Genomic DNA, 21167 nt, shown 5'->3' with positions numbered 1-21167 from the left:
CCTGGATGACGTCATTATGGTCACATGACTGGATCATCAGCCTTCACCACTTCTCTCCTGAGCCCCGCCCCCAGATCACATAACGGTGACGTCACCACAGGTCCTTCAGCTCTCAGTGCAGCAGCTCCGTCCTGGTTGTGTGCAGCTCGTGTTCTCTGGTGTCAGCCAGCAGCAGATTTCCCGCCATTCCGGTGAGATTACAGGAGGGTTTGGTGGAGTTTTGGTGCCGTCCTCTGCTGGCGGTGTAGTTACCATGGTGACCGACCTCTCCTGGCTGTGTAGTTACCATGGTGACCGTCCTCTGCTGGAGGTGTAGTTACCATGGTGACCGGCCTCTGCTGGAGGTGTAGTTACCATGGTGACCGTCCTCTGCTGGAGGTGTAGTTACCACAGTGACCGTCCTCTGCTGGAGGTGTAGTTACCACGGTGACCGTCCTCTCCTGGCGGTGTAGTTACCACGGTGACCGTCCTCTGCTGGCGGTGTAGTTACCACGGTGACCGTCTTCTGCTGGTGGTGTAGTTACCTCGGTGACCGTCCTCCCCCTACGAGGCTGATAATGAGCGGTCAGATTGGCGGAGGAGGCCGCGGTGGAGTTTTGTGGCTTTTCCTCCTGATAAATGTTGATATTTGGCAGAATTTAGTGCTTGTCGTTCTCTCGTCCCCTGTGATTTCCATCTTCTCCTCCATCATGAAGACGCCGGCAGGACGAGATCCCTCCAGCTGATCCAGTGCTCATCCCTCCTCCTCCTGAATGACCCCGAGGATGGACGAGGACAGGGATGAGACCACCAGAAGATTATTCCGCTTCGCCCTGGAGATCGTCTCCCTGCTGAGCGGAGAGGTAACTCCTCTACATTTCTATCAGCTTTATTGTGTTCTGTGACAAGTCCGACATCGGGAGGAGGAAATCCAGAATAGAGAGAAGGATTCTTTCCTGTAAGAGCAGTGATTGTGTGGAGCTCTCTGCCCGGAGGAGTTGTCATGGGGATTCCCTATAAGAGCTGTAGAGGGGCCGGGATGTCTGTCCGGAGGGGAATAATATTCCCGGTTATGGCCCCAGATTACTGGAGACGGTTATTGATCCCGGGATTTCTACTGATTGTCAGATCTGGAGTCGGGAAGGAATCTTCTCCCTAAGTGTCTCTCTCCATACACAGGATTACACAATAGTGAGGAAGACACCGGGGGGCGGTGTGACTCCCATCATCCATCTCCAGGAGTCAGGAGGGCGGAGCCCGGGCCCCATCACAGCGCCTCCCCCGCACTCCCTGCTACATGAGAGGAACAAGAAGATCCTGGAGCTCAGCAACAAGATGATTGAGCTGCTGAGCGGAGAGGTGACTGCTGGGACATTATACAGGACTGGGGGATTCTGGGTGATGAGCGGAGAGGTGACTGCTGGGACATTATACAGGACTAGAGGATTCTGGGTGATGAGCGGACAGGTGACTGCTGGGATATTATACAGCACTGGAGGATTCTGGGTGATGAGCGGAGAGGTGACTGCTGGGACATTATACAGCACTGGAGGATTCTGGGTGATGAGCGGAGAGGTGACTGCTGGGACATTATACAGCACTGGAGGATTCTGGGTGATGAGCGGAGAGGTGACTGCTGGGACATTATACAGGACTGGGGGATTCTGGGTGATGAGCGGAGAGGTGACTGCTGGGACATTATACAGGACTGGAGGATTCTGGGTGATGAGCAGAGAGGTGACTGCTGGGACATTATACAGCACTGGAGGATTCTGGGTGATGAGCGGAGAGGTGACTGCTGGGACATTATACAGCACTGGAGGATCCTGGGTGATGAGCAGAGAGGTGACTGCTGGGACATTATACAGCACTGGAGGATTCTGGGTGATGAGCGGAGAGGTGACTGCTGGGACATTATACAGCACTGGAGGATTCTGGGTGATGAGCGGAGAGGTGACTGCTGGGACATTATACAGGACTGGAGGATTCTGGGTGATGAGCGGAGAGGTGACTGCTGGGACATTATACAGGACTGGAGGATTCTGGGTGATGAGCGGAGAGGTGACTGCTGGGACATTATACAGGACTGGAGGATTCTGGGTGATGAGCGGAGAGGTGACTGCAGGGACATTATACAGGACTGGAGGATTCTGGGGGATGAGCGGAGAGGTGACTGCTGGGACATTATACAGCACTGGAGGATCCTGGGTGATGAGCAGAGAGGTGACTGCTGGGACATTATACAGCACTGGAGGATTCTGGGTGATGAGCGGAGAGGTGACTGCTGGGACATTATACAGCACTGGAGGATTCTGGGTGATGAGCGGAGAGGTGACTGCTGGGACATTATACAGGACTGGAGGATTCTGGGTGATGAGCGGAGAGGTGACTGCTGGGACATTATACAGGACTGGAGGATTCTGGGTGATGAGCGGAGAGGTGACTGCTGGGACATTATACAGGACTGGAGGATTCTGGGTGATGAGCGGAGAGGTGACTGCAGGGACATTATACAGGACTGGAGGATTCTGGGGGATGAGCGGAGAGGTGACTGCTGGGACATTATACAGCACTGGAGGATTCTGGGTGATGAGCGGAGAGGTGACTGCTGGGACATTATACAGCACTGGAGGATTCTGGGTGATGACGCTGTGGTTGTTGTCAGGTTCCTATAAGGTGTCAGGACGTCGCTGTCTATCTCTCCATGGAGGAGTGGGAGTATCTAGAAGGACACCAGGATCGGTACCAGGAGGTGATGATGGAGGAGCTCCGGCCTCTTACACCACGAGGTGAGAAGCGAGGCTGTGTGCACACGTTGCAGATTTGGCTGCAAATTTTTCTGCTCTAAATCCGCAGCTCTTGGTAGAAAACGCAGGTTTGTTTTTGAAAGCTAAATAGAGATGTATTATTGAGCAAAAAAAAAAAAATTGTGATGTAATTTCTTGTTCGTCCTCCTCTTTTACATTTGTCCAACCCACACTCCATTACACACACAGATAGATGATAGATAGATAGAAATATAGATATATGGATAGTTAGGCTACTTTCACACATCAGTTTTTTTTCTGTCAGGCAGGATCCGGCGAATTTTTGAAAAAACGGATCCGTTGCAAATAGTGAAAAACTGATGCAACTGACCTGTTTTTTTGGAGAGAGAGAGAAGGGAAAATGTGCATGATTTTAATGGAAAAATGCATGAAAAACCCGATTCAGAGGCCGGATTCATCATTTAACATCTCCGTTTCATATGTTTTTCGCCGGATCAGTCTCTGTGCGTTTTTTCGCCATACAGAAAAAAACATTACTCTGTACGTCTTTTCCATCCACCGGAATCAGCTTTTTTGACAGATCCGGCAAAAAACAGATGAAACGTGTGGCCATCAGGCGCAATCCGGCGCTAATACAACTCTATGAGAAAAAAACGGATCCGGCGGGAAAAAAAAGGATCCGTTTCTTTCTTTTTCAAAACTCGCCGGATTGTGCCTGACGGCAAAAACCTGATGTGTGAAAGTAGCCAGATAGATATAACTATGTATCTACAGATATAACTATCTATAAATACATCTATAGATAGATATAGCCGTAATTATATCTATAGATATATCCATACATATATAATAGCTAGGCCGATGTTGATTAATGAACATGTTTATTAAAAAAATGGAGTAGGCTCCCGCGCAATTTTCAGCGCCAGAGGGGGAAAACCGACGGCCGGGGGCCAATATTTGTAGCCTGGGAAGGGGGTAATACCCATGGCCCCTCTCTACTCGGGAGTGGGAAGAGAGGGGCTAAGTGCTGGAATTGGCGCATCTTACAGATGTGCCATTTCTGGGGTGGCTGGTGTTTGTAGCCGGGGGGGAGCCAATATCCATGGCCCCTCTCTAGGCCATGAATATCAGCCCACAGCTGTCTGTGTAGCCTTTACTGGCTATTATAGGGGGACCCCCCCAAAAAAATGACACGGGATCCCTATATATATATATATATATATATATATATATATATATATATATATATATATATATATATATATATATATATATATATATAATTAATATATATATATATATATATATATATATATATCCAGAAAGGCTACGCAGACAGCTGCGGGCTGATATTCATGGCCTAGAGAGCGGCCATGGATATTGGCTCCCCCACCGGCTACAAACACCAGCCACCCCAGAAATGGCACATCTGTAAGATGCGCCAATTCCAGCACTTAGCCCCTCTCTTCCCACTCCCGAGTAGCGGTGGGATATGGGGTAATAAGGGGTTAATGCCACTTTGCTAACGTAAGGTGACATTAAGCCCGTTTAGTAATGGAGAGGCGTCAATAATCCTTATATCCATTACTAATCCTATAGCAGTGAAAGAGTTAAATAAAAAAAGAGACACAGCCAGAAAAAAGTATTTAATATTCTTAATTTCACCATACTTACCATTCTCGATCGCCTGCAAAAAATGTAAAATAATAAACCAACCGTATACTCACTTTCCGTCGTAGTCCGAGTAATAACGAGGGTCCCACAACGATCTCCCCTATAGAACAGTGACATCGGGTGATTTCACTGCTCTATAGGCCTCCAGTGACACACTGACAGGAGACAATGGCTCCTGCAGGGCATCACTGAGATTACCTGTAATCAGGGTCTCACTTTATAGCAAAGCTGCGTGGGAATTTTCTCACACAGCAGTGCCACAATTGAGAATAGGGACTATTTCTCACAGCGGCCGAGTAATACATTGCGGAAGGATACCTTCCGTTATTGTATTGCTGGAGCCCCTGGAGAGCGGTCGCATCAGCTGATGTGGCTGCTCTCCACGGGAGATCGTCGTGTGACACTCGTATTAATTGTATTTCTGCGGATCAGGGAGTATATTGTTTGTTTATTTTAATATTTTTTACAGGTGAGCAAGGGCTTCGGAGATCAAGGTGATGGTGAGTATGTACTTTGTTATATATAATGTATGTCTATATGTATGTGTTGTATGTACAGTATGTCTTATGTTGTATGTACTGTATGTGTGTGTGTTTTGTTTTTTTTTGTTTGTTTGTTTTTTACATTCAACACATTAGCCCGATGATGGGACTACTACTGTCCCATCATTGGCTAATGTGTCAGTCACTGTCACTGTAGCAGGCATAGCCCGTTGGGACTTGTAGTCCCATCGGACGATGCCTGCACACACACACAAAGGCCCCCCCGCCGCACAGCCCCGCAGATGCAACGGCAGACCCACTGACAGCCCGGTGACCCCGCCCGCACACACATACACGCACACAGTCACCGCCCACACTCTTCTCTCCTCCTAATCTGCAGCATTTCCCCCGCAGCTAAACTGCAAATCTTTTGTACATCTGCTGTTTTGCGGCGGATGTGCCCAACTCAATGCAAGTCAATGAGTGCAGAAACGCTGCAGATCCGCACAAAGAATTGACATGCTGTGGAAAAAACAATGCTGCGTTTCCGTGCGTTTTTCTGCAGCATGTGCACAGCGGATTGGGTTTTCCATAGGTTTACATGGTACTGTAAATCGCATGTGAAACTGCTGCAGATCCGCGGTAAAATCCGCAACGTGTGAACATGGCCTAAGACTCCTTGTTGGCTCCGGTGGATGTGATGACGTCTCTCCGGCGTCGTTCTATAATAGATGATTTTTCTCCAGACTTGCTCTGGTTTTCTCTACATTTTCTCCGTCTGACAACAGCTTTCATTTCCCTGATTATTTCCTTCTGATCTGTGAGTCGCGGTTTCTCCACTGTCGTCTCGTCTTCATCAGTCTTGAGTCTTCGTCCTCGGCGGCTTCTTTCAGCATCTTTCTCCTTCCTTAGAGCATCGGTCACATTTTCTCTGCAGTTGTCCCATCCTTCTGTCCGTTCTCTCCTGTTAGTTCTTTCGGTCCCTAAGTCTGTCGTGGATTGTTACTCAGCAGAGTCGGGGTTAATTTACTGATCATTCTCCCCGTAATCCGCTGTCGCTCGACCGTCCCTCAGAATCGGTGCAGGGTCAATGTCGTCATCAGTCGTGGTCGGTGTCCAGCTCCTCCCTCTTGGCTGACACTTGTGTCTCCTTCCTTGGTCTTCTCCTTCATTCTTTCTCTCTTCTTCGTTGTGACAAATCACTTTCTCTGTTCTGTGCACAAATTCCTGGATAAATATCGGCACCGGACCGTCCCTCAGACCTGGAAACACGAGTCGCTGTCCTAAGATAAAGATGGGACGTGGTGGAGCCGATCACCCGTCTGTCTGACATGGAGACTTTCCAGCCGTTCTCCGGCCTCCGCGTCTATTCACCACTCGCTCTGCAGGTGTAGAAACCAGAACTCTCCGCACTGGAGGAGAAGGTCGGATCACCGTGAAAAGGACTAGGGCACCCAACCACATAAAGGGAACCTGTCATGTAAAATAACATTATTAACCTTTACACATGGGGTTAACCTGCAGGTTTATAATGGTTTAAACTTGCCCGGCCCCTGCACTGAGAGCCCCTCTGCCAGGAGGAAATGAACTTTATTCCCCCGGCAGCGATCAATTTTCAGCCATACAGTTGCGGCCTGTGTTGTTTCAGTGACCCCTCAGTATACAGTGATCAGCGGCTGAATCTGCGCCCCAGCACTGACTGACAGCCGACTCTAATGTGGAGCCCTAATGCTGAGCCGGCTGTCAGTCAGTGCCGGGGGCGCAGATTCACTGTACACTGAGCTGTGACTGTAGCTGCACTGGCCGAAACTCTGTGAGTGAAAGCTGAACACTGCCAGGTGAAATAAGGTTTAACTCCTCCCGACAGCGGGGCTCTCAGTGCTGACACTGGGCAGGTTATAAATGCTTGTTAACTTGCAGATTAACCCCGTATCTGCAGGCTATTGGCATTATTATATTACAGGCTCCCTTTAAATGGCACTGTAAGGCTGTTGGCAGCAGTGAAGTGGTTAAACGTCAGCAATCTGAGCTCACTCCACAGACGCGCACCTGGCGTCCTCCATGTATGAACACTAGATAACAGGAAGGGGTAAAAGAGACATCCGCTCTTCCTCTTCATGGGGTCTGAGGAGAACGATATAAGTGGGATGGTGACGCAGGTGTTGGCCCTGCAGGGACATCGGGCCGCACAATGCTGGTAATAATCAGTGTAAGTCTCCCGTAAAGGGTTGTTTGTTCAGTAGAATATGTATTATGGGGCTTTTCTGTGGAATCTGACCAGACAATCTCTCCTTGGCTCCCCGTGTACATCAGTAAGCGCCCATGACCCCGGTGCCGGCTCTCTAGTGTCCTCTCATATTACACATTGATAGGCACTAACCGCTGCGTACCGGGGGCTCCCCACAACACCGTCCTCCCGAGCACTGTCACCATTAGTCGTACACGTGCACTTTTTTATCTTTCAGAGTCAGACTCCCGTCTTTCTGCTCACTTGCTGCCTATTTTATTTTTTATATCGAGGCGAATGTTGAGATTTATCTCTAAGGAAAAATAAAAGCACAGTAACTCGTCTTTTAATAGGAGGACGGCAGGTTCTCTCCTCTTAGGCTATGTTCACACTGGGTGTTTTGCTGCTTTTTTATGCTAATTTTCAGCTGCGTTTTACAGTACCAGCTATGTCTATGACATTTCAGAAATCTCATGCACACAGCTTTATTTGTCATCAGTATTTTGTGCTTTGCATGGTTTCTTGGACATAGAGCAGGTCACTTCTTTCAGCATTTTGTCAGTGTTTTTCACCCATTGACTTCAGTGGGTGATGAAAAAACTCTGCAAAACGTGCCAAAAATGCAAGTATCAGTTTTGGTAGCTTTTTTTTGTGCTAAAACCTCATTTTTTGGAATAGGACTTTTTTTTCTATACTAAACTTTATCAGCATGCATAAGAGACAAAGCTAGCATGTCAAAACCGCCAAAAAACTTGCATCAAACAAGCAGCGAAAAACGCAAAGAAAATCTGCTTTTTTCTGCAGCTGCTTTTCTGCCAAGAGATCTGGTTTTACTGCAGAAAAAATAAGCAGCAAAAACTCCCAGTGTGAACTTAGCCTTAGAGTGATCCCAGAGGATCCGGTCCAGAAGGGAGGCTGTGAGGACATCATGAGCTCTCAGTAAACGATCACTGGTAAATAGTAACCGTCCTTCCCCCTATCTCCATAACAGCCCATTAAGAGAGAAGAAACCACTGTATAGAAATGTGGAGCTTTCTCCAGCTCCTCTGTGGTTCCATCCCTGGTGGAGAGGGAACTTGGAGAAGTTGTGTTTCTTAGTACGGTTCCTCCATCTGACTGACGAGGTCTTCTCTGTCCATCTTCTCAGGGTCCTCATCCTCCGGGTGCAGAGCAGAGAGCATTGGGCTTTGGCCTCGCTGATTATCACTTCATACTTGGGCCCACAATGTGCTGGGACCTCGGTACCGGTGGTGAGGACCACAACAATGTAATTTAGTCCCTGATACATAACCCTAGAATTACCGATTTTGAGAGACGTGTCTCATATATAGACAGATACACGGCAGGTCATGTATTCAGTCTGTGTGTCTCTACAGATGGATCCAGGAGGAGAAATCCACCAGAGAGATGTCCCCGTCCTCTGTATCCCCAGGATAGTCCAGAGAAGAATCATAGCATCCCGGAGGATCATCAGGTAGATGACTGTGAAGCCCCCACAACATCTGACCATGACGTGATGGGACCTGAGCTCATCTTACATTTTTCTTTTTAGGGTGAAGATCTGGTTGATATTAAGGTTGAGGTTATACATGGAGCACAAGAGGCGATCGCAATATGGGCCGATCAGCAGGGTGAGGAGGGGAGACTGTCATGTCTGTTCTGTGGTCACCTACTACTCCTCTCATCATCTCATCATCACATGACACAATCTACAGTGTCATGTAAAAGTTTGTACACCCCTGGTCAAAATTACTGTTATTGTGAACGGTTAGGCCTCTTTCACACTTCCGTCATCTGGCCGCCGTCACAATCCGTCGTCACGACCTAGCGACGGATCCGCCAAAAATAGTGTAAAGCGGATGCAACGATCCAGATCCAATATTTCGACAGATCCGCTAAACGGTTCTGTCGGAAAACAGGATCCGTCGCATCCGTTTTTTCCATCCGTTTCATCCGTTTTTTTGACGGATCCGTTTTCCATACCTCCAAATGGGAGGCTCCCAAATGTGATTGGCTACTGGAAAATAATGGAAACCTATATATTGAGTGTTTGAACACCCCATCTTTGAGACGTTTTAGAGCAAGTGGCAGAAATGGAAGGAGTTATAGCAAATATTGTGACCATCTACGCGGATTTTGCTTTTGAGGCCAATAGGTTGGCAGTGATTGTTCGAGAAAAGGAGGCAGCAAGAGAGCGAATCCTTAGTCAGCGATGTCGCAGGCGCCTTTGGATCCATCCGATCACAGCACAGCGATTGACCCGTGGCGTCTATTCAACGCTGTACATGGAACTGAGGCAAAACCCGGAGAAGTTCTTCAATTATGTACGCATGAGAGCTGAAAACTTCGATGTTTTTGTGGAATGCACTGGAGAACTAATCTGGAGAAAGGACACCTATTTGCGCTTTTCAATATCACCGGCGGAGCGTCTGATGGTGACACTTCGGTAAGCCTTTTTTTTTTCTTTATGATTTCTCATTCATCATACTTAAGGGTATGTGCACACGTTGCGGATTTTGTTGCAGACACGTAGCGGATTTGACGCTGCAGATTCGCATAATTTTTCCTTGCATTTACAGTACCATGAAAACCTATGGAAAACCAAATCTGCAGTGACCATGCTGCGGAAACACTGCGTTGTATTTTCTGCAGTATGTCAATTCTTTGTGCGGATTCCACAGCGTTTAACACCTGCTCAATAATAGGAATATGCAGGTGTAAAACGCAGGGTGAAATTCGCACAAAAACGACAGAAAATCTGCGTAGGTGGGAAATTATAAGGTACAGGAAACAGTGGGGAAGACATTTGGAACTGGGACGGATTTTGGAAACTGCAAGGATTTTGGTACTGGAAAAGATTGGTAGGAGAGACAGTGGCTGGGGGGAGGTGTGGGAGCAACTACCGGGGGAGGTCGAGGGGCTTGGGAGGTGGCCTGCGCTAGAGCAGCATGGCAGCCTTGCATTACATGCATCTGCTGGTCAGGAGTTAGATTTTTCCTGCTTGCGAGTGCTGCTTGAAAAAAAACATTATTTGGCGACTGACTTGCATCTGAATGCATCCTATCCAGACGACTGCTGAGTTCAACGATGCTTTTATTCAACATGTTGAACCCAGCAGTCATTTGCTCGGCCAAAAGCTTGATCGCTTTCTGGAAGGATGCATTCGGATGCAAGAACTCGGGAGCATAGCTCCTTTCCTCGCCCCTCTGGTGCTGCCGCCCAGAACCTAAAGGTGTTCTTGAGGTGGCAGCATCAGAGGGGTGGGGTAAAGGGAACACTAACTCGTTACCAGCAGCTTTATGTGATGAATTCTGCAATGATGCTCCAGTGCTGGTGGATGGGGCCGAAGGACCAGAAGTGAGGGAAGGGTCAGACAAAGGTTCAGAGGGGTGGGGTCTATCGATGTGGTCCTCCGGTGGCGGACTCCTGTGGGATTGCTCTAGTGAATGGTCCAAGGCAGCAGCAGGCTCCCGAGTGCTGCAGACGGTGCTGTGAAAGAAAAGAAAACCTAAAATTAATATATTAAGTAGCCCTGGCTGAAACAAAAAAAACAAGGTTAGACAGGTAAACATTGTGACTTCATAAATGGGCTGTGGAATATTTACCATCTGCTAACCATCGTCGACTGGAGGAACGACAGGGCCCTGCCGTACTTGTATTTGCTCCTGCGTCCTGATCGACCCGGGGCCCGCATCTCCTTGTTGAACTCTCTCTTGAAGCGATCTCTGAGTGATCACCACCGCTTCATTACCCTTTCACCTGTAAAGTGAAAAAAAAAATTTTGGTTGCAACACATTCCGTCCTGCAACCGAAATGACTGAAATGGGAATACTTACGCGCTTGAGTCTGCTGCCGAGGTTCGAGATCCTCCCAGTTTTCCACAACGAAGCATACTTGCTCCCAGAGCCAAAGGGTGATGAACTGATCAGCATGGCTGGGTGGACCTTGACAGCCTTGGCCAGAACGTGCAGCAGACTACAAAAAAATAAATAAATGATGTTGGATGTAGGCATGTGTTTTATGTGTACTGTGATGTATGATGATCTGTTTTTTATGTGTTGGGTGCACTGTGATGTCTGAAGGAACTGTTTCTGCACAACTTTCACTCTACGCGGCCGCTCCGGGCATTTCACCACCCACTTGGTCTCCTTCTGGGAGGCCCTCTGCTGCTTCAGCTTCCTGTGAAAACATAATTAATGCATATAGTGTTAACCCAAAAGTTTAACAAGAACAACAAGAAAAAAATTAATTTTTAAATTACCTCAATACCCCTAAACTGAAGAAGACATGTTTTTGTTTTTTTTTTATCTGCAAGTATAAAGACATTTGTTAGCTTAGCTACTATACAAATCATATGCAAAGCTTTGTGGTCTTTAATACTTACATCAGGAGTTCTGTTTGGCTGGCTTGGTTGGTCCCTGATGTTTGGCCTAGTACTGCAAGTATAAAGACAATTAAAAAATTATGTGTAGGCAGCTGAATTAAAACATAAAAAGTTGCTCCAGTTTAGTAGGATTAAAAAACCTCCTCCTAAAATAATCCCCATAGGACCCACAACCCAAAAAAAAGGTAAGTAATTTCATAAGTTTATAAACCACCGTGCTCAAATGTTACATCTGAGCAACGTGCAAGCAGGCCAAAAAACACCGTTCTGTAACTCCAAAAAATATACCAAAGGCACACAAGTCTGAGCTTGATATCCTCCTTACATAATATGTGCTATGCCCAAGCTGGCATACCCTTACCCCCCAAAAAAAAAAAAAAAAAAAAACATTGCAAAAAATGCCCTCTTTCAAAGTTTAAATGCCTAAACCCCAGTTGAAAATCTATTGACCACATATGCTATTTTTAAACATCCATTTAAACAAATCAAATTGTGCTATATAAATTTTCATACACCTTTTATTTAAAAAAATATACCCTCAACCAGCTCTGTATTGCATGTTGTGTGTTACAGTTTTACATACACCACGCTGTAAAATTTACCTTTGTGAAATGACTCTTCGTACAATTTGAAGATACATTTTTCTTTTCTTTTTTTTTTTTTTACATCACAAGTAGGAGCTACAATGCTCTTTATTTTAAATACAAGTACATTAACTGAAAATTTTGTGTCCAATACATGTAAATGTAAAAAAAAAAAAAAAAAAATGGACATAGTCACGCAGCACACAAAAACACCACCATTACACACACATGCCACACTCACACACGCCAAACCACACTACTTTGGAAATACATAACAGTAATAAAATAAATAAACAACCACGGCTGGACACACACAAACACACCGCCATTACACACACGCCGCACTCACACACACGCCACGCTACTTTGGAAATACGTGACTGTAATAAAAAAAAAAACACGTCTGCACACACACACACACACACACACACACACACACACACACACACACACACACACAAAAAAAACTGGCAGGAAGCTGGCTGGCTGGTAGTCCGCTGGCTGGCTGGAAGGAGTCTTGCTGGCATGTACCGTATTTCGCGGACTATAAGACGCACCGGACCATAAGGCGCACCCCAAATTTGGGGTGAAAATTGCAGAAAAAAAGATTTTTTATAAGATGGGGGTCCGTCTTATTGTCCGAATTTACAGTATCTTACCTGAGGGCTGGTGGTGGCAGAGCAGGGTCACAGGAGGCATGGTGGCGGCAGAGGTGGGGTGATGCGGTACGGCGTGCACCTGAGCAGGGTCCCTTCCTGCTTAGGTGGGCGACGCCACGGCCTGGTGTCCATGGGAGGGTGGCAGCAGTGGTTACAGACAGAGGTGCTGGGATGAGGAGGCACAGTGAGAGGTATGGCGTGAGAGGGGTCCCTTTCCCCGGTGAGGTGATGGAAGGATCTCGTGGGCACATGGACTGGAGATGATGGAGGTAGTGGTGTACATTGTGAAGCGAGTATTCCACAGGAGCTCATATGTCTGAGTCCTTGCTGCTTCCCGGCGCTCCTCAGCGCAATAATTATTTCAGAAGCCGGTAATAAGTGAGGAGCTCCGCTACCGAGACACAGCCGCCATGACCGGACACTGCGGGAAAAGCGCCTCTGTACTGCTGCAAGCCCTGCTGGAGGCGGAGAGCCGGCCGTGCCATGCGGTGCTGAGGAGCGCCGGGAAGCGGCAAGGACTCAGACATCTGAGCGCCTGTGGAATACTCGCTTCACAATGTACACCACTACCTCCATCATCTCCAGTCCATGTGCCCACGAGATCCTTCCTGAACCTTGCTGCACCCATCCTGGGAAGCAAAAGGATGGAGTATACAGAGTCCAAAGTCCCGGTGAGGTGATGCAGCTGCAGCAGCCCGGTAATGCAGCAGAGCCGGGTGAATCCTGTTGATATCGGTGGGCGCGGCCATCTTCCTGAGGCCGCGCGTTCGCAGATGGAGCTCTGCTGCCCGGGGCTTCAGGAAAATGGCCGCCGCGATCCCCATCTGCGCACGCGCGGCTTCCCGCGGCCATTTTCCTGAAGCCCCGGGCAGCAGAGCTCCATCTGCGAACGCGCGGCCTCAGGAAGATGGCCGCGCCCACCGATAACATCAGGATTCGCCCGGCTCTGCTGCCTTACCGGGCTGCTGCATCACCTCACCGGGAAAAGGGACCCCGCTCACTGCGCCTCCTCATCTCCGTACCTCTGCTGCCACACCTCTGCCGCCGCACCTCTGCCACCGCACCTCTGCCGCCACGGTAAGCCTGCATTGCGACTATTAGACGCACCCCCCATTTTCCCCCCTTTTTTGGGGGGGAAAAAGTGCGTCTTGTAGTCCGAAAAATACGGTAGGCTTCTTGCTGGCACATTGAGGAATGAAGCCACATGGCAGGTTTATATAGATTTGGGGCTGTCTTATCAACTGGTTACTAAATACTGATTTTGAGCATGCGCATTGTGAAAAAACGGAATCCAGTGTTGGATTCCGTCATGTGACGTACCACGACGGATCCTGCGTCCATAGGCTTCCATTCTAGTCAACGACGTATGCCACAGCATCTGTCGTGGCACTTTTTTCCGACGCAGACAAAAACATTTCTTTGTACTTTTTTTACAGACCACGTATAAACAAATTCCGACGGATCCAGTGCACGACGGATGAAACGTGTGGCCATACGTTGCGCTCCGTCGCTAATACAAGTCTATGAGAAAAAGACACATCCTGCGGGCAAATTCGCAGGATCCGATTTTTTTTCACAAAACGACGCATTATGACGGGAAGTGAAAGACGGAAGTGTGAAAGAGGCCTTAAGCAAGTTGAAGATGAAAAAATCTCTAAAAGGCCTAAAGTTAAAGATGACACATTTCCTTTAGCATTATGCAAAATAATATTTACAGTGTCATTTGTTACACTTTAAAGGGAACCTGTCACCCTGTATTTTCCGTATGAGATAAAAATACTGTTAAATAGGGCCTGAGCTGTGCTGGACAATAGTGTATTTTGTGGACCCCGATTCCCCACCTATGCTGCTGAAATACATTACCAAAGTCGCCGTTTTCGCCTGTCAATCAGGCTGGTCTGGTCAGATGGGCGTGGTGACATCCCTGTTTCTTCCCCCAGATCTTGCTTATTTTTCCGTTGGTGGCGTTGTGGTTTGCGCATGCCCAAGTTCCGAATCCACTGCATAGGTGAGGAAAAAGCGCGATCTGCGCTATTCCCCTGGTGATCGGTGGGGGCGGCCATCTTCCTGTGGCCGCGTGTGCGCAGATGGAGCGCTCTGCTGCCCGGGGCTTCAGGAAAATGGCCGCGGGATGCCGCGCGTGCTCAGATGGAGATCGCGGCGGCCATTTTCCTGAAGCCGAGTTCGCATGGTTCGCATGGTGTAAACTGCATTCTTCCAACTACTGAAAGATGCAGTTTACACCATGCCCCTACTTTACTCCTAAACTTACTCAGCAGTGGAATCAGTTTCAAATCTGCATAACTCAAAATCGGGAGTGCCACCTGCATGCCCAGGTATTTAACCTGTCACACCACTGCCAACCTACTACCCTCCCCCCGATACTGGCAAATCAACAACACAATCATCTACAGCCATGACAGTGGATTTTTCCCAGTTAATTTCTAATCCGATACAGACCCAAATGTTTTAATAATATCCATTGCTCTCAACAATAACTCTCCGGAATCCTCCAAAAAAAACACATCATCTGCATACAGGGATACTTTTTCTTCTACCAAGCCCTATCTCAACCCTTTAACCGAGCCGTCCTCCTAATTGTCTGCGCCAAAGCCTCCTCTGCCAAAGCAAAAAGTAGCAGGGATAGCAGACACGCCTGCCTAGTCCCCCTAAGAAGCGCAAAACTCCCAGACCTTTGCCCATTAACTCTGACCCTAGCGGTCGGGGAAGTATATAGCAACCGTATCCATGAAATAAAGGTCGGCCCAAAACCAAAGCATTCCAACACCCTCCAAAGATACTGCCACTCAACACTATCAAACGCTTTACGTGCGTCCAATGATACCACAACCCTACTGCCCCTATTGTCCGACAGCAGCTGCAAATTCAGAAAAAGTCTACGCAAATTAATCGCCATATACTTACATAGGTTACCTAGCAAGGTACGAAGTGACACGTGGAAAGTTAAAAGTATTTTTATCTTTATTGAAACAATATATTAAAATGACATAACATTAAACGACAGGATGTGGCAAGAAATGGTTGGACCTCCAAAAGAATCAGGGTGTGACCCAAATGGATTTTTTATATAAATTATATGCATTATATCTGCACTTGAATAGTATCCCTATAAGGAGATTGTATGGACTTGCATATGGGTGGACGTAAAGAAACGTCTCTAGAAAAACCCCCTTAGCAGTCCTATATCCAAAAAGAAGGAAAGGGAATATGCAATAAACAGCAGAATATAGCAGTGCTCTCACATCAGGAAATACGCATGTTGGAAAACAGCTTATGTCATAACCATATTAAGATTAATAGTGACCTGAATGTAGGAACAATGTCTATTCATGTAAGGCAAAAAAAAAAAAAGGAAAGGCATAAATGCCGGACAATTTAAAAAAATGGTCACTAGGTGGCAACATAGTATCAGATCAAAAGGAATAGAGCATAAGCTGTAGATCAAATAAATAAATTACTAAAATGCCGATCAATAAGCTGTTGGGTATTACCTGAAAGTGAGGGAAAGATGAAAACCGAATGTGGAGAAAGTGGGTCACATCCTGCTCTGTGGCCTCCCCTCTAGCAATCTTGCACCACCCCAATCTATCCTAAACTCTGCTGCCCGACTAATCCACCTGTCTCCCTGTTACTCCCCGGCCTCTCCTCTCTGCTAAGCCCTTCACTGGCTTCCTATTGTCCAGAGGCTCCAGTTCAAAACCATAACTATGACATACAAAGCCATCCACAACCTGTCTCCTCCATACATCTGTGACCTCGTCTCCCGGTACTTTCCTACACGCAACCTCCGATCCTCACAAGATCTCCTTCTCTACTCCCCCTTATCTCTTCTTCCCACAACCGCATACAAGACTTCTCCTGTGCTTCCCCCATACTCTGGAACTCTCTACCACAACACATCAGACTCTCGCCTACCACAGAAACTTTCATAAGGAACCTGAAGACTCAACTCTTCCAACAAGCCTACAACCTGCAGTGATCTTCAGTCTACTGAACTGCCTCAGAACCAGCTCTACCCTCTCCTAGTTTATCCTCACCCGTCCCCTGTAGACTGTGATCCCTAGCGGGCAGGGTCCTCTCTCCTTCTGTACTTGTGTGTGCCTTGTATTGCTCATGTTGATTGTACTTGTCTATGTATGCCCCTTTTTTTCACATGTAAAGCGCCATAGAACAAATGGCGCTATAAAAATAAATAATAATTATGTAAATCTACAACACGAGAGAATCCTGACAGCGTGCAGTGCACACAGTGAGAATTCCGAAGTCTGCAGTCACAAATAATGACTGCAGACTTACTACAAACCTGGACATTCCCTTTAATGCTCCTAACATAAATAAAAACATGAGAATTATATACTCGAGATTAACCCGACCCGAGTATAAGCCGAACCGCTAATTTTGCTACAAAAAAAACTGGGAAAACTTATTGACTCGAGTATAAACCTAAGGTGGGAAATGCAGCAGCTACTGGTAAATTTAAAAAATAAATACCAATAAAAGTAAAATTAATTGAGACATCAGTAGGTTAAATGTTTTTGAATATCCATATTGAATCAGGAGCCCCATAAGATACTCATACAAAATACGCCCGATATAATACTCCATAAAGTTCATGATGAGCCCCATAAGATGCTCCATACAAAAAATATGCCCCATATAATGCTGCACAAAGGTTAGTAATGGCCCTATAAGATGCTCCATATTAAAATATGCCCCATATAATGCTGCATAAAAAGTTAATAATGTCTCAACCCCGGACTTTAAAAAAAAAAAACTTGTTTAGGTGCCGCCCCCTGCATCCTGGCGCCCTAGGCACATGCCCTCAAGTGTCTAGTGGCAAATACGTCCCTGCCCAGAGCTATACCTTTTTTTTTTTTGGTTCATGTGAGGGCTTGTTATTTTCAAGAGGAGTTTCTTTTGAACTACATCATTGGTTTTACCATATTGTGTACTGGAAAATGGGAAAAAAAATACAAAGTGCGGTGAAATTTCAAAAAAAGTGCGATTCACCAATTGCTTTTTGGATTTTCTTTTTTAGCATGTTCCCTAAATGCTAAAACTGCACCGCCACTATGATTCTCCAGGTCATTACAAGTTTGCAGACACCAAACATGTCTAGGTTTTTTTTAATTTAAGTGGTGAAAAAAATCCAAACTGTTATTGCATTTTATTGCAGTGTTGCAGCAACCAAAAAAACGTAATTCTGGATTTATATTTTTTTTATCGTTACGCCATTTACTAATCAGATTAATTATTTTGATAGGTCGGGCGATTCTGAACGTTGCAATACCAAATATGTGTATTTTTTATTTATTTTTGTTTTATTTTAAATGGTGGTGATATAAACTTTTATATTTTTTAACTTTCACTAACTTCTGTAGTCTCCATGGGTAACTAGAAGCTGCTATCATCTGATTGCCTGTGCTACACGTATCTGGGCTAATGCTCTGTGTAGCAGAAATGCTCATCTGCTATGAGGGCCATCCACAGGGCGGCGCTCATAGCAATCTGATATTGACAACATGAGTGCTAGACAGGGCCCAGATTATATAGGGGATGGGAGTGGCTAATAGTGCACAGCTGAGAGCCTTAGTTCCAGGAGCTCTCAACAGAGCAGATTTACCCCTGACCTGCTAAAAGAAACTTACACCGTTTAATATGATGTTGAAGTGCTTTTAATCAGTGCAGAAATAAGAGAAACCAGACGTTGTGGTCTTCTAACTTCTCTCTGTCGTGGTAAACCTGTGAAACCACCCCTGACTTGTGCCATTGTCAACCGTTTATAAGTGTTATTCACTTTACCCATCATTGTGCTAATATTATGGCATGTTAAAAAAAACAAAGATATACACTGGGATATAGGCTGGTGTGCATGCAGCGTGTAAGCGCATGTTCACTGGCCACTGTACACAAAAAAAAACAAAGACATAAACATAATGATTGAATACCCTGAAGTAAATAAATAAACAGCAATAGTGCATGGAAATAATATAGGAGCCTTAGTTAACATGGTTTTTGATTAAAAAAAAAATGCAAAAGCCATCCCACCACGTCACTGTAACCGTAATTGGGCCAGTCCTAACTCTAATATTAAAAACCTTACTCTTTGTCAAGTGGCATGTCATTGTCTTCCTATTTGCCGGTCTTTTCACTGACTGGCATTTTCATTATAAGCTCCATAAAATATATTTAGAAATATATATTTTTTGTTGTATATTAGATGTAATTTTTTTCATTCTTTCATCCTATAGGAAATCCTTGTGAGAATAACGGTTTATCACTCAATTGTAAAAAAGAAGATATCGGGAAGCACTGTAATGATGAAAACCTCATTACCCTTCATGAACCTCCTGGACTTCACAGCACTTCACTTTCTTGTAATCCTCTTAATCATGAGGAACCCTCTCCTGAGCAATCTCGTATTGTTACCACAATTCCAGGTGACAAAGCGGATGCAAGATTTCAGTGTGACAAGCAACTTGCAAAATGCTCAGTTTTTTTAACACAAAGAAAGCACAAAGGAGAAAAGCCATACTCCTGTCCAGAATGTGGGAAATGCTTTATAGATAAATCAGCCCTTGTTAAACATGAGAGAACTCACACGGGAGAAACACCGTATTCATGTTCACTCTGTGAGAAATGCTTTAAAGATAATTCAAATCTTGTGCAACATGAGAAAAGTCATAGCAAAGAGAAGCCATATTCATGTTTGGAATGTGGGAAGTCCTTCACATATAAAGCGAGTCTTAGTAGACATCAGAGAATTCACACAGGAGTGAAGCCATTTACATGTTCAGAATGTGGGAAATGCTTTAGAGATAAAGGGAATCTTATTACACATCAGAGAATTCACACAGGAGTGAAGCCGTATACTTGTTCAGAATGTGGGAAATGCTTTATAGATAAAGGGAATCTTCTTATACATCTGAGAATTCACACAGGAGAGAAACCGTTTTCATGTTTAGAATGTGGGAAATGTTTTACAGATAAATCAGCCATAGTTAAACATGAGAGAACTCACACAGGAGAGAAGCCGTATTCATGTTCATTCTGTGAGAAATGCTTTACAAATAAATCAAATCTTGTGCAACATGAGAAAAGTCATAGCGAAGAGAAGCCGTATGCATGTTCAGAATGTGGGAAATTTTTTAAACATAAATCATGTCTTGTAAAACACGAGAGAAGGCATACAGGAAATAAACTGTAATTATGTTCTGTATTTTTTAAATGTTAATAAACATTGCTCAGCATAAATGAGTACACCCCCTTTGATCACTAAGATTTTAATTAGTATCTCATTGAACACAAGTACAATTTCTAAAATTTTGCTAACAGTGTCATAAAACATTTTTTTAATAAAAACATAAAAGTAAAGTCAATAATATCAATTTCATTACTTCAGTTTTACTCAAATTAGTTGATACAAAAATTAGTGCACCCCAAAAGCGACATCTGGCATTTTGTATAGTTTCCATGATGTTTAAGTGTGAAGGAGAAAATGTCTAATGAAATCAATTATTAAACCTTTTATAAGTCAGTTCAGATATAATGTAACAAGATGGCCGATTGTGAAACTGTCTTGAAGATTCTTGAAACGGTCTTGGAAGGAATCTTTGGAATGCAAGAGTGAAGAAACTGAATACCCCATATATGGAAGTGAAGTTGAAAATGAAGCTTGGAATGAACCAATCATGGAAGTGAAGTTGAAAATGAAGCTTGGAATGAACCAATCAGAGTTATACTAACTATTCTGAAGTTGTGCGACCTCCCCTTCTTCCTGTTTTTAGTATGTTCTTTTGTTAAGAATAAACCAGTTGTGGGTAAGCCATCACTGAGTGAGGAGTGTGTGTATCGTCTCTGTGAATTTGATACATTCTGGGCCTCTAAGCGCACACTCAGCTTATATTTGGTCAGGTACAAGCAATCATATAGATCTCCCTTTAAGAGATCACCCTCACATTTTTGGCTCCCAACGTGCGGCCCATCGAGGATGTACACTCCCCAGACATTGACACCCGGAATGGATCGAGGAAGAGCGTCCAGAGTGGTTCGACTAGGAGACTGATCACCTCCATAAAAACACGGTAAGTCTGCTGATTCCTTTATGAATCTGTAGTACTTGCCTGTGTTTCTCGAACCATTCTGTGTGTTCTGTACTTGTGTTTACCGAGTGTCTGTGTCGCTCTGACACGGTGGGTGTGGGATACGTACACCTGGTGGTCTTAAAAGAACCCACGGCTACTGGCTGTGAGGAACACAAACCGTGATTGACTGCTTGTAACCTGCATGTCATGTCTAATACCAGCACTGTTCTGTGGTATTGAGTCTGCTGCCTGTGTGTAGCAGGCGGGGGGACAGGAGGTTGTCTATGATACGGTAAGCGCAAAGT

General features: G+C 45.5%; 1 protein-coding gene across 3 annotated transcripts; it reads left to right on the top strand.

The window, feature by feature from the left end:
• Positions 1 to 73: 73 nt before the first annotated feature.
• Positions 74 to 20606, top strand: LOC143793564 (oocyte zinc finger protein XlCOF7.1-like). Of its 3 annotated transcripts, XM_077280636.1 has the most exons (7): positions 85 to 191; positions 696 to 842; positions 1159 to 1338; positions 2645 to 2768; positions 8507 to 8604; positions 8683 to 8761; positions 19030 to 20606. In XM_077280636.1, the coding sequence occupies exons 2-7, from the start codon at positions 753 to 755 to the stop codon at positions 19983 to 19985; spliced, it is 1527 nt and encodes a 508-aa protein (XP_077136751.1). In that variant the 5' UTR covers positions 85 to 191; positions 696 to 752; the 3' UTR covers positions 19986 to 20606. The 3 variants fall into 3 exon arrangements, 2 of the variants coding, with proteins under 2 accessions (XP_077136752.1, XP_077136751.1); XM_077280637.1 differs by lacking the exons at positions 8507 to 8604; positions 8683 to 8761 and having other exon boundaries at positions 74 to 191; XR_013220151.1 differs by lacking the exons at positions 85 to 191; positions 696 to 842; positions 1159 to 1338; ... (1 more) ...; positions 8507 to 8604; positions 8683 to 8761 and adding an exon at positions 8774 to 9576 and having other exon boundaries at positions 19030 to 19162.
• Positions 20607 to 21167: the final 561 nt, after the last annotated feature.

This window comes from Ranitomeya variabilis, chromosome 1 (assembly GCF_051348905.1).
Source record: "Ranitomeya variabilis isolate aRanVar5 chromosome 1, aRanVar5.hap1, whole genome shotgun sequence".
Lineage (NCBI taxonomy): Eukaryota > Metazoa > Chordata > Amphibia > Anura > Dendrobatidae > Ranitomeya > Ranitomeya variabilis.
This window is presented reverse-complemented; position numbering and strand designations above follow the sequence as displayed.

Excerpts from the sequence above, each read along its gene's own strand:
- LOC143793564 (XM_077280636.1), top strand. The coding sequence starts at position 753 with ATGACCCCGAGGATGGACGAGGACAGGGATGAGACCACCAGAAGATTA. Across the intron at positions 843-1,158 it reads TCTCCCTGCTGAGCGGAGAG|GATTACACAATAGTGAGGAA; the intron begins GTAACTCCTCTA and ends CTCCATACACAG. Across the intron at positions 8,762-19,029 it reads AATATGGGCCGATCAGCAGG|GAAATCCTTGTGAGAATAAC; the intron begins GTGAGGAGGGGA and ends TTCATCCTATAG.